The 15,107-nt window shown below is 55.6% G+C and overlaps 2 protein-coding genes across 3 annotated transcripts; both read left to right on the forward strand.

Moving 5' to 3' along the window:
• The first annotated feature begins 440 nt into the window (after window positions 1-440).
• Window positions 441-5,023, forward strand: Ptms (parathymosin). Its single transcript, XM_028892338.2, has 5 exons — window positions 441-1,027; window positions 3,749-3,820; window positions 4,005-4,083; window positions 4,249-4,310; window positions 4,480-5,023. Exons 1-5 carry the CDS (start codon window positions 983-985, stop codon window positions 4,528-4,530), a joined length of 309 nt encoding a protein of 102 aa, XP_028748171.1. The 5' UTR covers window positions 441-982; the 3' UTR covers window positions 4,531-5,023.
• Window positions 5,024-6,475: 1,452 nt separating this feature from the next.
• Lag3 (lymphocyte activating 3) lies at window positions 6,476-14,766 on the forward strand. 2 transcript variants are annotated; one of them, XM_028892351.2, is made up of 8 exons: window positions 6,476-7,727; window positions 7,966-8,113; window positions 8,420-8,712; window positions 9,295-9,558; window positions 9,907-10,182; window positions 13,533-13,769; window positions 14,037-14,164; window positions 14,532-14,766. In XM_028892351.2, exons 1-8 carry the CDS (start codon window positions 7,670-7,672, stop codon window positions 14,694-14,696), a joined length of 1,569 nt encoding a protein of 522 aa, XP_028748184.1. In that variant the 5' UTR covers window positions 6,476-7,669; the 3' UTR covers window positions 14,697-14,766. The 2 variants fall into 2 exon arrangements, with proteins under 2 accessions (XP_028748184.1, XP_037060033.1); XM_037204138.1 differs by having other exon boundaries at window positions 6,476-7,438; window positions 7,617-7,727; window positions 14,037-14,624.
• Window positions 14,767-15,107: the final 341 nt, after the last annotated feature.

The raw sequence follows: 15,107 nt of genomic DNA on the forward strand, positions 1-15,107 counted from the left end.
AGAGGCGATCAGAAGCCTCTGACTCCGCTCCGATCAAGGAAACAGACGGGAAGGAACCCGCCAAGGACCACAAAGGTCCAGCCGATGAAAGGCCAGGGCTGTCCTTTGCACTGTCCCTTTCCTCCTCAATGCCACCCAGAGAAAGCGGACAAGAGGGAGAGATGGTAGTGGCTCGGCAGCCTTCCTTCCCCTTCTTTAAGCTTTTGCTTTCTCAAATACCTGCCCAGCCTCTCCACTGCCCGCCCCGCCTCCCCCGAGCCCTTTAGCAAAATTTCAGGGCTTTGAGGAGGTCAGCGGGAGTCTGGCCACCTCTCCAGTCCGCCCCCAGGAGCCAGACTCCAGCTCGCAAGCAGTAGGCTGGCATTTGGAGCGGTGTCTCCCCGCTGGAACCCCACCCCTTCCCACCTCCTCGCCCCACTCCGCTTTCTCCCGAGCCGTCAGTCTCTCCATTTCCCCCTCCTGGTCTCGTCCTTCCTCCCGCCCCGCTCGCTCTCCCGCCCTTCGCTTTCATCCTCCTATCCCCACCTCTCCAACCTCCTCTTTCATCCCCCTCCCCTCTCCTCTCCTCCCCGCTCCCGCCTGCCCCACCCCTGGGAAGCCCCTCCCGTCGGGCAGCGCCGCCTTAAAAGCGGGTTCCCTTCCCGGGGGCGGCAGCGGCTGGTCGGCGGCAGCTCTGCTGGTGCGGGGGCGGCGAGCAAGACCGAGCGACCGCGACCGGAGCGCGCCGGCCACCGCCCGCATCACCCTCCCGCCCGCCCTCCGGACGGCCGCAGCCCTGCGGGTCTCGGCTCGGGACCCACCCCCGCCCCACCCCGCGCGCCTCTGCCGCCTCTTGCAGCGAGCCAGCTTGCCGAGCGGCCGTCGCTGCCGCTGCCGCCGCCGCCACCGCGCCAAGTTCCGGCCGCGGCCACCCTCCGCCGTCCAGGGCCCTTCTGCCTCGGCCCCGGGACCCCGGCTCCCCGCCAGCCCCGGCCCCGGCACCATGTCGGAGAAGAGCGTGGAGGCAGCGGCCGAGCTGAGCGCCAAGGTACGGGCAGGGGCGGCGGCGGCGGCGGCGGCGGCGGCAGCCCGGCACCCGGGCGGCCCCGCGATCGGCGCGGTCGTTCGCGCCCGGTCGTCCCCGACGGCCCCGAGCGGCCCTGGCGCCAGGTCCCCGCGGACCCCGCTGCGCCCTCCCCCCGCTCGGAGCCCGGCGCTGCCTGCCCCGCTCGGCGCCGCCAGCGCCCTCTAGCGGCCCAGCGCGCGGTGGCTCGGGCCTCGCCGCCCGTCCCCGCCATCCCCACCCCTCTCGTGCCCCGCCGCGCCCGCCGCGGCCCGGTCCGCCCTCCCGTCGTCGGAGGGCGGCGCGTCTCGCCTCCCGGGCCGGGTGTCCGTGCCGCGGCTCCAGGTCCCTTTCCACTATGACCTCACCTTTCCTCTGCTAAGCGGTTTGCGATCCTCAAGTGTAAACAGGACTCTCCGGGGAGGCTGCTCCTCGGCCCCTCCCCTCGCGGCCCGACCGTCTGTGCCCCGTCCCCGGAGGGCTGCGCCTCTCCTGCACCCTCTTTTCTGCCCATCCTCATCCGTTCTCCCTCCACCACCGACTTTCGGTTTTCTCTTTATCGTTTCTCCTCATGTCGAATTCCTAAAAAAAAAAAAAAAATCAGAAAGGTGGAGAGAATCGCCTTCGAAAACGCCGAAGCTCGGCATCGCCTGACCATACGTCAAGCTGTCTTTGCACTCAGCTTTGCACGTCAGCTGCCTTCCTGGCCTCATCCCTTTGCCCTTGTCTCTTTCCCAGCCTCCCTCCTAATTTCCCCAGGGAAACTGCCGAGTGTCGCTTAGGGAAATTAATGCGGCCAGGCTTGGGGGCTGGGAGCCCAGTCTTTTTTTAGGGGGGAGGGCAGTATAGTTCCGGAGGCTCGAGTGGAAGGGGCGAATCTGATAGCATGAAAGGCAGTGGGAGAGGGGACATGTGAGATCTGACAAGGTGCGCCTGTGTGGCCCTCCGGTGGGTTGTGCGGCGGCATGTGACTTCACTGAGTAGGCGTCTTTGTATGTCTGAGATCCAGCGAGTGTGTGGGACTGCCCGTGTCAGTTACATGTGTGCATGGGGAGACTGAGATGTTCCGGAGGCATGTTGCCGCTTTGTGAGTGCCGAGTGAGCGGCTCCACGGTGCCCCTGTGAGAGTGTGCCAGAATGCCCAAACATTGAGCCATGTGTCTCTAGAGCGCGTGGGCGCTCCCCGGTAGATGTGTGAGTTGGTGTTAGCCTGGATGAGCTTGTGTACCCGTGTCGAGGCCAGAGGGCAGCTTAGCACTGGGGGCGGGCAGGTCACATACCCTCCTGGAAAAGAGATCATGGAAGGGCAGTGACCAGAAGGACAGGACCCAGGAGGAGGGGGGCCAGCCCTGCGGACTTTGGTCTCTGGTATTCGCCCTCCCTTCCCCTCACCCCTCCATCAACCGCGATGAGAAACTCAGGCCAGGGCCTGACCCAAGCGAAGCTGAGTTAGTCCCTGCCTGGCGCAGGATGTGAGGCAAAGCTCACCTGGTAGTAGGAGCCAGCGCCAGACCCACCATGTGACAGCAGTGACGACCAAGCGGAGTGCAGAAGAAACCTGCCTGGAGCCAGAGGGTCAGGTGCCCTTGCACTCTGCTCTCCTACAGGGAGAGGAGCGGCCCGTGTCCTCAGGCCAGTCGTTTGGCACCAAGCCTCCTCTACCCTAGACTTGTTCTAGAAAGGACACATCGTGCTGGGGTGATCTACTTAGGAAAACTCCGACCCACTTGGGATCATGCACACTAGAGTTGCATGCTAACATTAGATAAGATCGTAGAACGTGGCACCTGCCAAGGAGTGTGATAGGGAGAAAAGTAGAATCTGCATGGGGCGGGAAGGCTGGTTCGTCCAGCCCGGCTTACCCACAGGAGCATCTCCCTCCCCAGGATGAGACTTGCAGCACCTGCTGGCATCTTGGAGGGAAGGGGAGGACAGTCTGGTGGGAGGGGACTCTGGACAGGTAACTCCCACCCTCCCATCCAGGCACAGACTTTATTTGTTGTGATTTCGAGGTCGCCTTCTGCGTGTTTCCTTTACCGGACTTCCCCTTTATTTCCACTGAAAATGGCCACGTCTCCGCTCCTGCCGTCCCGGGGCATAGGCGTGAAGGTGGAGAGGAGGGGATACCAAACTGTTTCGATGGGGGAATAGGCACCGCTGTGGGAATACACTAGGCTAGGGTGATCTTCGTATTCCCGTGCTGTTGGGCCAAGTCGGAGCAGGAGGATTAGGAAGACACAGACAGGAAACAAAGGCCTTAGGAGCTGACGGGGACGCCGGGGAGGGATGCCCAGGGGAGAGGGTACTTAGGCAAAGGCCCCTGAGGTAGACAAAAGGCAGAGCAGGGCAGGCAGAGAGGGTGAGAGGGGGTGGGGCATTGAGGCTGCCAGCAGATGGGGGATTTGCTTTGTGGAGCTGAACTCTTAAGCTGGGGGGGGGTTGGAAGAACTCGGTGGTGTGGGAGCCTCAGTTACTGCTTTCCCTTTCTCATTACTTTCCACTCCCCTTGGGTCTTGAGGAAGAAAATCTCTGGGATCAGCCAATTACGGCCCAAATCGGAGGACCCGAGGATGTCTGTTGCTCCTTAAACTGTGGCCACCTTCACTCAGCACCTTGGACCTAGCTGCAGGGTTGGAGAACCGGGCTGGGGGCCTCTAGGGCTGTGCATCATTAGTGCTGAGAGAAAGGTGACCTTCTGCCTTGCAGGACCTGAAGGAGAAGAAGGAGAAAGTGGAGGAGAAGGCTGGCCGGAAAGAACGAAAGAAAGAAGTAGTGGAGGTGTGGAGATGGCCCCGCTCTGCCCCAACATCCTTCCCCCTCTCTTTACCTTCCTGGGGATGTTGGGGTCCTGCCTTTCTCCTGCCCCTCCCCCATTCCTTCCCTACCCTGAGTCTTTTCATCGCCCAGTGAGTGGTAACACAGCCAGCCTGACAGCGCTCACTCCCTGCCTTGGTCCCCACAGGAGGAGGAGAATGGAGCTGAGGAGGAAGAAGAAGAAACTGCCGAGGATGGAGAGGATGATGATGAAGGAGATGAAGAAGGTAGGGAGGGGCAGGGAAGGCTGGGCTGGAAGAGTTGAGGCTCAAAGGAGCAGAGTTGGGGTGCAGTTGAAGGCCAGCAGCCGGGCTGAGGGTAACCACAGGGCGGCTGTGGGTCTGTGCCGGCGCCTCCCATCCCGCCCCAATGACTTGTTTCTGGCTCCTCAGATGAGGAAGAGGAGGAGGAGGAGGATGAAGGCCCAGTGCGGAAGAGAGCTGCTGAAGAGGAGGTCTGACGGGGTGGGGACATGAGGGGCTGTCAAGAATAGAGCAGGGGCTGGGTGCCCTTTGGATTTGGACCCAGGTCCTTGTGGTGGCCCAGGCAGGGGCAGAGCAGGGCCAGCAGGAACAGGGGAGGCCTCCTTCGTACAGCTCCCTCAACTCTTCTCCTTTCCACAGGATGAAGCCGATCCCAAGAGGCAGAAGACAGAAAATGGGGCATCGGCATGAGCCCCTGCCAGTGGGCTTGGGGACGGGAGGCCCCTCAGGTCCTGGAGGTGGGGCAGGAACACACAAGTACAGCCCCGCTTCTCCTGGCTCCCTGCTCTGGCCCTGCCCCAGAGCTGTGACCCTTGCCCTTCCACCCAGCCTCTCATTTCCATCTCCAGACACTGCTCCTCCACCCTCACTGCCATCCTTCCAGCTCCCGATCCGCCGCCTCACCTGAGCTCCCCAGCCGGCCCTCACTGGTCCTCTAGCATTCCTTGTCCTTCACTCCCCCCTCACCATCCCATCTGTCCTTGCAAAGCCTCTCCTTACCCTCGGCACCCCCAGCCTCTCAGCCTGCCCTTCTCTCCTGCCTGATCCCTGGGTCTCCCTCAGATTCCCTCCTCTCAGACAGCGCCAGGCCGGGGTGGGGCCGGGGTTGGGGCCAAGCCCCGAAGCTGCCCCCCTCCCCTTTTTGTATAATTTAATAAAGAAACGGTCGCGCTTCTGTTTTTAACCTGTCTCCTGATTTCCCAGAGTCCACTCAGTGCCTGAAAGGACAGAGAAGGGGTGGCTGACCTCATACCCAAATGATAGAAGACACGACCGGCCCTCCAGGGGTGGCCTGGGAGCCCAAGGTCTTCCTCTGGGTGTGACTTATGACCTGTTTTTGGGTTCCTGGGGATGTTCACCTCAGCAGTGTACTCTATGTTAACCCACACAAGATCTAGACTCTGCTGAGCCCAGTGGAAAGCTACCACCAGCTCCTTTGTGCTGAACCAGGCAGATAGAAACAGCTCTAGAAACAGGAAGTCCCGCCCCGAAGTGGAAGAGGCTGGTAGGCTTGGGTCTCAACCTAGGGTTTGGAAAGAGAACTACTAAGCCTGGACATGTTTTGACATGTGGGAAGCAGGGTCCTCTTAAGTCAAGCAGGGGAGGACTCCAGAGTTACTTATCTCTCAGGTCTGTCTCCCTGTCATGCATCAGCTGGGCAGAGCTGGGGAGCCAGGGTTGTCAAGAGTCCTCCATTCCATCTGCCTCAGTTTCCACTGTTTTCAGATGGTCTCACTGTGCAACCCTGGCTGACTCCATTCACAGAGAACTGCCTGCCTCTGACTTCCAAGTGCTGGGATAATGGTCTTTTGGTGGTGGTGGTGGTGGTGGCGGCGGTGGCGTTCACACAGGGCAAACCTTGTAGCCCACAATGACCCGGAATTCATGAGGTAGCCCAAGCAAGCCTGAAATTCACAGCCTACTCCCACCTTCCAAAATCTGGGATTACATACAGTTAAGTAACAGCATTCCTGACTCCTCAGTTTTTCTTGAGTTTACTCTTCTACAAGATTTCTGCATTATTGCGTCTCCATAAACCTTTCCCTTCATTTTTTAGTACAGAATCTTTAGGTGAGGGGACTTTGAAGATGGTGAAGTATCCTGTTGTCTGTAGCACAAATCTTTTTTTTTTTTTTTTTTTTTTTTGGTTTTTCAAGACAGGGTTTCCCTGTGTAGCTTTGCGCCTTTCCTGGATCTCACTTGGTAGCCCAGGCTGGCCTCGAACTCACAGAGATCCACCTGCCTCTGCCTCCTGAGTGCTGGGATTAAAGGCGTGCGCCACCACCGCCTGTCTTGTAGCACAGATCTTAATTGGTCTTCATAATAAAAACCCAGAGCTAGATATTGGGGTAAATGCTGAAAGATCAGAGACAAAGGAACAAACCGTGGCCACCTCTGACCTCACCAACTCCTCAACTGGGAAAAAAAGCTCCTGTCTCCTCCTGCCTTATATTCCTTTTCTCTGCCCAGCCATATCACTTGCTGTCTCAACCTCCCTAGTGCTGGGATTAAAGGCGTGTGTGCCTTCCAAGTACTGGGAGCAAAGGCATAAGAATCCCAAGTGCTGGAATTAAAGGTGTGAGCCATCACTGCCTGGCCTCTACGGCTAACTAGTGGCTGGCTTTGCCTTCTGATCTTCAGGCAAGCTTTATTTGTTAGAGCATACACAAAATATCACCATGGTCGGCAGGGCTGGAGAGATAACTATCTGATGACCCCAGCAGTTGTTGGTACTAGCTGTTCTTCCAGAAGACCTGCATCCAGATTGGGCAGCTCACAAGCCACCTGTAACTGCCGTTCCAAGGAATTTGACACCCTCTTCAGGCCTCTGGGCATTCATACACAGGCAGAATTCAGGTGCACAGACACATACATAGAAATAAATCTTTAAAGCAAATAGCCCGTTGTTGCCCTCTTCCTAGAAGATGAAAAGTCACTCTATAATGCAAATAGGGTCAGGACCGCAACATGCCTTCATGACCCCTAACCTAGGCAAGTCACTTAATGCCTGTGACCCTCAGCTTCCTCATCTGCGTTTTCACAAGTTGCGTTATGGAAAAATGTTTAATACCATAAGTAGCAGAGAATGAAGATTGACACCTTGTAGCCACTGTGCTCTGCCACCAAGCCCTTCCTCGGATCTGCTAACTTGTGGTATGGTAATACTTCCTGTGTGCCTGTCCAGGAGATCCTGAACAGCTCCGGGGCTGGCAACAAAGTTCTCGGGAAGTTAATGGGAAAGAGCCTGTCGGGAAGGAAGTGTGACTGTCGGGACATAGGAGGCAGCTTCAAGATACAGCTGTAGTTCTAGGAGAGAGAGAGACAGAGAGAGACAGAGGACAGAGGGGGCGGTGGGGAGACCCGGTCTGAGGAAGTAAACAAGGAGGAGTGCCACAACAGAGCCGGAGGGCTCTGCTGCTGGGAATCAGCCCCCTCACTCTTTCCACTGCGAATCGAAACCCCGAGCCCTGGCTGGGGGGCGGGCAGTGGGGAGGGGAAGTGGGGAAGGACTGGGGCCAGAGGAGCAGATCAGCATCCCAGCTCACGGAGGTGGCCTTGCCTCCACTGCTTTCTGCCCCAGCCCTGCGCTGGCCCAGGGGTGTGTCCCCTGCTTGCCCCTCATCTAGCCAGCTTTCTTTGGTCTTTGGTCTCTGGCCATTGCATTGGCCCTCCTGTCCCCTCTCCAGACCCCACCCTCCCCCGTGGTCTGGTTCACCCTACATTCTTTCTCTCTGCCTCGCCTCCCTCCTTGTAGAACTTCTCTTTTTTCCTCCCAGGACCCCTTTCTGACCTCCCTTGGAGGGCCAGGGAGGCCCCGGCCATAGAGGAGATGAGGGAGGCTCTGCTCCGAGGCCTGTTGCTTCTGCGGCTGCTCTGGGAAGCTCCAGGTAAGAGGGGGGGCTCGGGAGAGGGAGCTCGGGAGAAGCCAGCAGGGACCATTATGGCCCGCCTCTCTAGCTTTGTGGTGGTGTCTAATGCCTTTTTTAAAGGGCAGTCCTTCCAACCCCAAAGCCGCCTCAGTCTCCCCTGACAGGGAGGAATGATTTTTCTCTCTTGGGAACGCCAAGTCCTTTCTCTATTTTCCAATCTCTTGACTCACAGCCCTTGGCCTCTCTTGCTCCATAGTCGTGGCTTCAGAGCCTGGAAGAGAGGACTCGGTGGTGTGGGCCCAGGAGGGCACGCCTGTCCAGCTTCCTTGCAGCCCTCAACTCCTCCACAGGAATCTCAGCTTTCTGCGAAGAGCAGGGGTTACTTGGCAACATCAGCCAGATGGGTATGCACCCCAAAGTTGGGCGACAGAACCTCCCAATCTGGTTCTAATGGCATTCTAAAAAAAAAGCCCATCCCAGCCATTATTGTCACCTCTGAGAGTCCCTCTGAGGTCCCTAGTCGGCCACCTCTCCAGTAGCAGATGGGATTGGGTACAGGGGTGGTTGGGGGGTGACGGGCGGCCGCTAAGGGTCAAGGGCTCTCCTAGGCATGTTGCTTTATCCCCAGAGTGTGTTTGGAGTGCATCTTCTTTATGGCTTTTTCAAACTGCCCCGGAATTTCTCAAGCCTTTTCTCCCTCCCCGCGACAGTGGCCAACCCGCTCCCACCTCTGCCTTTGACCTCAAGGGGATGCCCTCGCCTGGGAGGTCCGCACCCCATCATCCCTACACCATCCTGAGCGTGGCTCCTGGAGGCCTGCGCAGCGGGAGGCAGCCCATGCAACCCCGCGTGCAGCTGGAGGAGCGCGGCCTCCAGCGCGGGGACTTCTCGCTGTGGCTGCGCCCAGCCCTGCGCGCCGACGCGGGCGGGTACCACGGCGTGGTGCGCCTCCCGGACCGCACCCTCTCCTGCCATCTCCGCCTGCGCGTCGGCCAGGCCTCGAGTAGGTGGGGCGGGACAAAGGGAGCAGGGCTGGGAAGCAGGTCCCTGTCACCCCGAGACAGGAAGAGCCGTGGCAAGGGCGGCGCTTTAGACTCTCTGCCTGAGGGCCTCCCGAAGTGTTCGAGAAGGGGTGGCCGCTTGATGGCAGGGTGGAACGTGCCCCTCTGAAATGCGTGCCTCTAGGCGGGGCGGAGGGGGCTACGGAGAAATTGTATCACACACCTCAGCTCCCTTCCCCCCACCTACAGCGGGAGCGCCCTCCACGTTGGAGGCAGAGGTGGGGCAGCACCTCTTCTTCAGGGGGTCTAGAGTGATTCATTTAAGACATCCGTGGCTCATCCTCAGGCAAGGTCTGCCCCAAAGAACAGGCCAAGTAAAGTGGAGGCAGGAGGCCGCGGAGGGGAGTCCCAGGTCTCTTGTTAAGCAAACCCAGGTTTCAAGTTGGGGGTTGGAATGGGAGGCTGTACGGAGGATCCGAACACAACGTCCCTGTTTCCCTGAGTTCTCAGCTTAGTTTGGCTGGCTGCGTTGAGAAAGTGCTTTCATCTAGTCGACTGACTGGTCCTTTTTTAATTTCGCACAGTGACCGCCTATCCCCCAGGACCCCTCAGGCCATCTGATTGGGTCGTTTTGAACTGCTCCTTCAGTCGCCCTGATCGTCCAGTCTCAGTGCACTGGTTCCAGGGCCAGAGCCGAGTTCCTGTCCACAAGTCCTCCCATCGCTACTTAGCTGAAAGTTTCCTCTTTCTGCCCCAAGTCCGTCCCCTGGACTCTGGGATCTGGCGCTGTGTCCTCACCTACAGAGATGGCTTCAATGTCTCCATTACATACAACCTCAAGGTTCTGGGTAACTCTCCCAAGCTGTCTTTACTCTTGACCACAACCCCTTCCTGCCCCCCACTTCGCCTGACTCATGGGCCCCCAAAAACAGGTTCTCTGCTCCGTGTCTCGGTGTCCAAACCCTTTCCGCTGTGGGAGTCTTCCGCTGTCGTCTCTCACTGCAGTTTTTCCCTTGGCTGTCCATCCTTCTGCACAGCATGGGTTTTCCAGTTTCCCTGGTCCCTCTGCTTTGTTCTGTCTCTCTGTATGCCAAAGTACCTCCATCACCCTCTGCCTTCCTTCCTCACGTTCCCGCCCTCTATCCCACTGCACACCCACCCCTGGGCATTGATCTTGGCTCTCCTGTTTCCTCCAGGTCTAGAGCCCCTGGCTCCTTTGACGGTGTACGCTGCTGCAGGTTCTAGGGTGGAGCTGCCTTGTCACTTGCCCCCTGGTGTGAGGACCTCTTCTTCACTCATGGCCAAGTGGACTCCTCCTGGAGGAGGCCCTGAGCGCCTGGTGGCTGGAAAGAATGGCGATTTTACCCTTCAACTTGAGGCCGTGGGTCTGGAGCAGGCTGGGACCTACAACTGTAGCATCGATCTGCAGGGACAGTGGCTCAGCACCACGGTCACTGTGGCAGTCATCACAGGTCAGCCACAGGTGGGAAAGGAAGAGCTTGCATTTTAGAGGACAGGGTGGGAGTGCTGGCTGGTCAGAGACTGTGCATATGTACTCCGTGATGCTAGGCCATCTCAAACTGTAAACTTCTTAAGTTTTATTTGAGAGAGAGAGAGAGAGAGAGAGAGAGAGAGAGAGAGACAGAGAGAGACAGAGAGAGTCTGTGTGCGTGTGCGCATGCGCATATATGGGTGCATGTTCCTCGGCGCAGGTGGAGATCGCAGGATAACTCTGGAGTCATTTCCTTCCACCCACCTTTCTTCGGGTTCAGGAGGTTTGCATGGCAAGCGCCTTTTCTCATGAGGCCCAGGCTGCTGTAGCTTAGAGGATGACCTTCAACTCCTGATCTTTTTCCACTTCCAAGTGCTGGGATTATAGACAACTGCTACTGTACCTGTCAAATTGTGGGCTGGTTTTTGTTGTTTGTTTTGTTTTTCTTTTTCAAGGTGAGGTTTCCCTGTGTAACCCTAGCTGTCCTGGAACTCGCTCTGTAGACCAGGCTGGCCTCGAACTCGGAGATCCAGGCTCTGTCTCCGGAGTGCCGGGACTAAAGACATGCACCACCACACCCCGGCTTATGGGCTGTTTTTTTTTTTTTTCACTCCCATGATAAAACAAAACAAAAACAAAACTGAAACTGAAAGTCTCCCCTTGAGTCACAAAATAAAAGTTCCACTTCTTCTCTAAGGAACTCCCCTACCGTAAATTGGCGGGAGGTCTGAGAAGCTAGAAACAGAGATGATAAAAGTTCAAACGGCCCAGAGAAGACAGCCTATATTCTCAAAGTCTTGTTTGCTTTTGGCCTAGGACTTGGTTAGAGTTGTGGGAGTTGACCTGGATTTGGAAGGAGTTAATAAATCAGTCCCTTATCAGCAAATATTTGTAAGGCATTTCCAAGACAATATAAAACAAAAACAGGCAAAGGAAAAATCCGAAAATAGGTGTTCATTGATTGGTAGCTATCAGCCACGACAGATTGGCTGTGTCTGCAGCATTCACCTGTGGCCATTAAGCACACAGTAGGTACTTAGTAATGTCCGCTGGAGCCAGGCTTGGTGGGACACAGCTGTGATTCCAGCACTTGGCAAGAGGATCAGGAATTCAAGTACATAGTGAGTTCCAGACCAGCCTGAGCTACTTGAGATCCTGCCTCAAAACAAACAAACATTGATGGCATGACTAAGTAAAGGAACTAACAAACAACACATCTCGAGAATGTTAGCCCGGAATCCCACACACTCCTTCTACAACTCTGTCTAGATATTATGTTGACTCTGCCCCTCAGCTTCACTGTCAGCTTTTGCTGACTCAGTCTATTGTCAGTCCATTGGAATTCCTAACCCTTCCTAAGATTATTTATTTTTATTTTATGTGCATTGGTGTTTTGCCTGCATGTATGTCTGTGAAAGTACCAGGTCCTCTGGAATTGGAGCTACAGACAATTGTGAGCTGCCATGTGGGTGCTGGGAATTGAACCCAAGACTGCAGAAGATCAACCAGTGCTCTTAACAGCTGAGCCATCTCTCCAGCCCCCTGAACTCCTGAACTCTTCTTGATCTTTCTGCCTCTACCTCCAAGGGCTGGGATTACGAGTGTGAGCCACCATGCCTGTCCTACAATGTCCCTCTCTTCTTCCTTCTTTCTTTTCTCTTTCGACAGTCTGAGGCAGCCCAGGTTGGCCTAAAGCTCACTATATAGTGGAGGATGGTCTTGAATTTCTAATTCTCCTGCGGTCACCTCCCAGATGCTAGGATTATAGACAGACAGCCCCCACATTCAGATTATGTGGTGCTGGGGATTGTACCCAGGCCTTCATAGAAACCAGGTAACTATCATCTGCTCTGAATCACCTGCACTCAGGTGTCTTCTAAAAGATCAACTGTGTTCAGCTCCTCAGGGGGAGAGACACTGTCACTCTTGCTTTACAGAGGAGGAGTGCTCTCAAGGTCGTACCACTGGGAAATGCTAGACTCAGGGTTTTTTGAACTTGAAACTTGGATGTCTGTGTCACCAAGTCCCCCATGTGTGCCATGCTCAGCAGGGTCAAGGCCTTCACCATGTGTCCACCACTCTATTTCTAGTCAACTTTGAGCATGCCCTGCTGTGGATCTATCAGTTCATTACTCATGCTGTAAACATTCAGGAAGAGTCCATGAAGTTCATTCAGAGGCACCACAAAATGGGGGCATTGGTGTGAGCAAAGTGATGGAGGCAGGGGACTGGCATTGTTGGGAGTACTGGGTGCTAATTCGCCTGACTGATCATTGAGAGTCTGAGCATTTCAGAAGGGAAGAAGTGTGTGTGTGTGTGTGTGTGTGTGTGTGTGTGTGTGTGTGTGTGTGTGTGTGTTGTTTCTGTGTGAGTATGTGTACAGGATATCCAAGGAGAGGAGAAGAAACTGTTGAATCTTCTGGAGCTAGCGTTACAAGTGATTGCGAGCTGCCAGTCTGGGTGCTGTGAACTGAATATGGGTCCTCTGGAAGCACAGTAAACTCTGGAACTTAGTAAACACTGAACCATCTCTCCCTTTTTAATTTATTTAAAATTGTATTTTATAAAGCCAGATGGCGGTGGTGGTGCACGCCTTTAATCCCAGCACTGGGAGGCAGAGGCAGGCACATCTCTGTGAGTTTGAGGCCAGAGCTGTTATATAGAGAAACCACGTCTGAAAAAAACAACAACAATAAAAAGTATTTTATTATATGTATATGGGTGTTTTTCGGGCTTGTACATCTGTGGCTGGTGTCCACAGAAACAGAAGAGGGCATTGGTCTCCTAGATCTGGAGTTACAGACAAGATTGTGAGCTGCCAAGTGGGCGCTGGGAGTTGAACCTGGGTCCTCTGGAAGAGAGGAAACAGCAAGTATTCTTAACCACTGAGGCATCTCTCCAGCCTTATTTTCTTTTTAAAACAAGATCTCATGTAGCTCCAGCTGACCTTGAATTCAATGTGTAGTGGATCTTTAACTGATTTTCTTGTATCTATACCCAGTCTGTATGGTGCTGGGGACTGGACCCAGGCACTCATACATTTCTGTGACCAGGAGGGACACCCCTGTAATCCCAGTACTTACCAAGTAGAGGCAGGAGAATCAGGAGTTCAAGGTTATCTTTGGCTACATAGTGAGTTCAAGGCCAGCTCGAGCTACATGAGACCCTGTCTCAAAAACATGACATAAACCAAGGATCAATTTAGTCCTGACCTATGAGGTCTTTTCCCAACCAGATCTCCAGTGAGAGTAAGGTGACAGAGATGTGGGATTGCAACTTTGTAACAACCCAGGGGGCAAGACATGAGACATCTTCTCTATAATTTTTCAGTGACTCGTCAATCCTTTGGGTTACCTGGCTCCCCGAGGAAGCTGTTGTGTGAGGTAACCCCAGCATCTGGACAAGAAAGATTTGTGTGGCGTCCCCTGAACAACCCGTCCAGGAGTTCTCCAGGCCCCAAGTTGGAGATACAGGAGGCCAGGCTCCTTTCTGAGCCTTGGCAATGCCAGCTGTACCAGGGGCAGAAGCTTCTCGGAGCAGCGTTGCCCATGGCAGAGTCTAGCCCAGGTCTGAGGCTCTAATGCTATGGCCCCAGCTCCAAAGCAGTCACCTCGGTCATCTCCCAAGCTCTCTACCCCCCACCTCTTCCCCTCCCCAGTCAGGGACCTGGCTTCAAGCTCTCCAGGCCTGACCTATTTCTGTCATTCATTAGCTGAATGATCCTGGACAAGGTCCTTAAACTCTCCGACCTCATTGTATCTGTAAAGGATGAGGTGTAGTAAGGTGTCCTTTTTGATCTCCGACCCTAGGTCTAATCCAGTGCTTTCTTCATAGGCGCCCGGAGTGCAAAGAGAACCTCAGGTGACCTTAAAGGAAGCCATCTCTTTCTCCTCATCCTCGGTAGCTTCTCACTGTTCCTTTTGGTGACTGGGGCCTTTGGCTTCCACCTATGGAGAGGAAAGGTACTCCAAGGACGGAGCTCACTCTCCTCAGACCTCAGAGTGCTGTGTGGGACCCCTTCCTCGAGGAAGACAACTATAGTCAATTCTGAATATGCTCCCAGAGCCCCTGTCCTGGGAACACCTTGTAGCTGGGACCCAGAGCCCCTGTCCTGGGAACACCTTGTAGCTGGGACCCAGAGCCCCTGTCCTGGGAACACTTTGTAGCTGGGACCCACAGCCCCTGTCCTGGGAACACCTTGTAGCTGGGAAGTTCAGAGGGGCTGAAAGAAGGCCCTGGGTCAGATGAGGAAGGCTGGAAAGAAAGCAGCAGAACTCAGTATTTGCCCTGTTCCCTCCTCCTCCACTGCCTTTCCATCTTTCCCTACAGTGGCTGCGGAGAAGATTTTCTGCCTTAGAGAATGGGATTCACCCACCTCCGGCTCCGAGTAAGACAGAGGAGCTGGAGCAAGAACTGGAGATGGAGCAGGAGCGAGAGCCAGAGCCGGAACTGGAGCTGGAGCCACAGCTGGAGCCAGAGCCCAGGCCGCTCTGACCTGGAGCTAAGGCAGCCAGCAGATCGCAGCAGCTCCGTCCGTCCGGAATAAACTCCCTGTCAGCAGCAAGCTGGAGTCTGACTCTTTCTTGTCCAGGGATGGTTCTGGTCTCTCCCAGCCACTGGGGGCTCCCGTCTCCCACGCTAGCCTCCCAACCTACTTTCTCCAGCCGATCTTGCTCCTCACTCCCTTTTCTGTTGCTAGCCTCTTTGTTTGCCTTTCTCCTGAGCGATCCTTTTCCCCAACTAAAGCTCACCTCTTAGCTCCGCAGCCCCTTCCCCATAGTCTACCCACATTTTGCTGGCTGTCCTGGTCTCCTGTATATTCTTGTCCCTTTGGCCCGCAGCAAAGCTCAGCTGCACTTTAGCCCTGGGTTTAGACTCCTCGCTACAGCGAAGGGAAGCACAGAC

Source organism: Peromyscus leucopus, chromosome 3 (assembly GCF_004664715.2).
Source record: "Peromyscus leucopus breed LL Stock chromosome 3, UCI_PerLeu_2.1, whole genome shotgun sequence".
In the NCBI taxonomy this organism is placed as follows: domain Eukaryota; kingdom Metazoa; phylum Chordata; class Mammalia; order Rodentia; family Cricetidae; genus Peromyscus; species Peromyscus leucopus.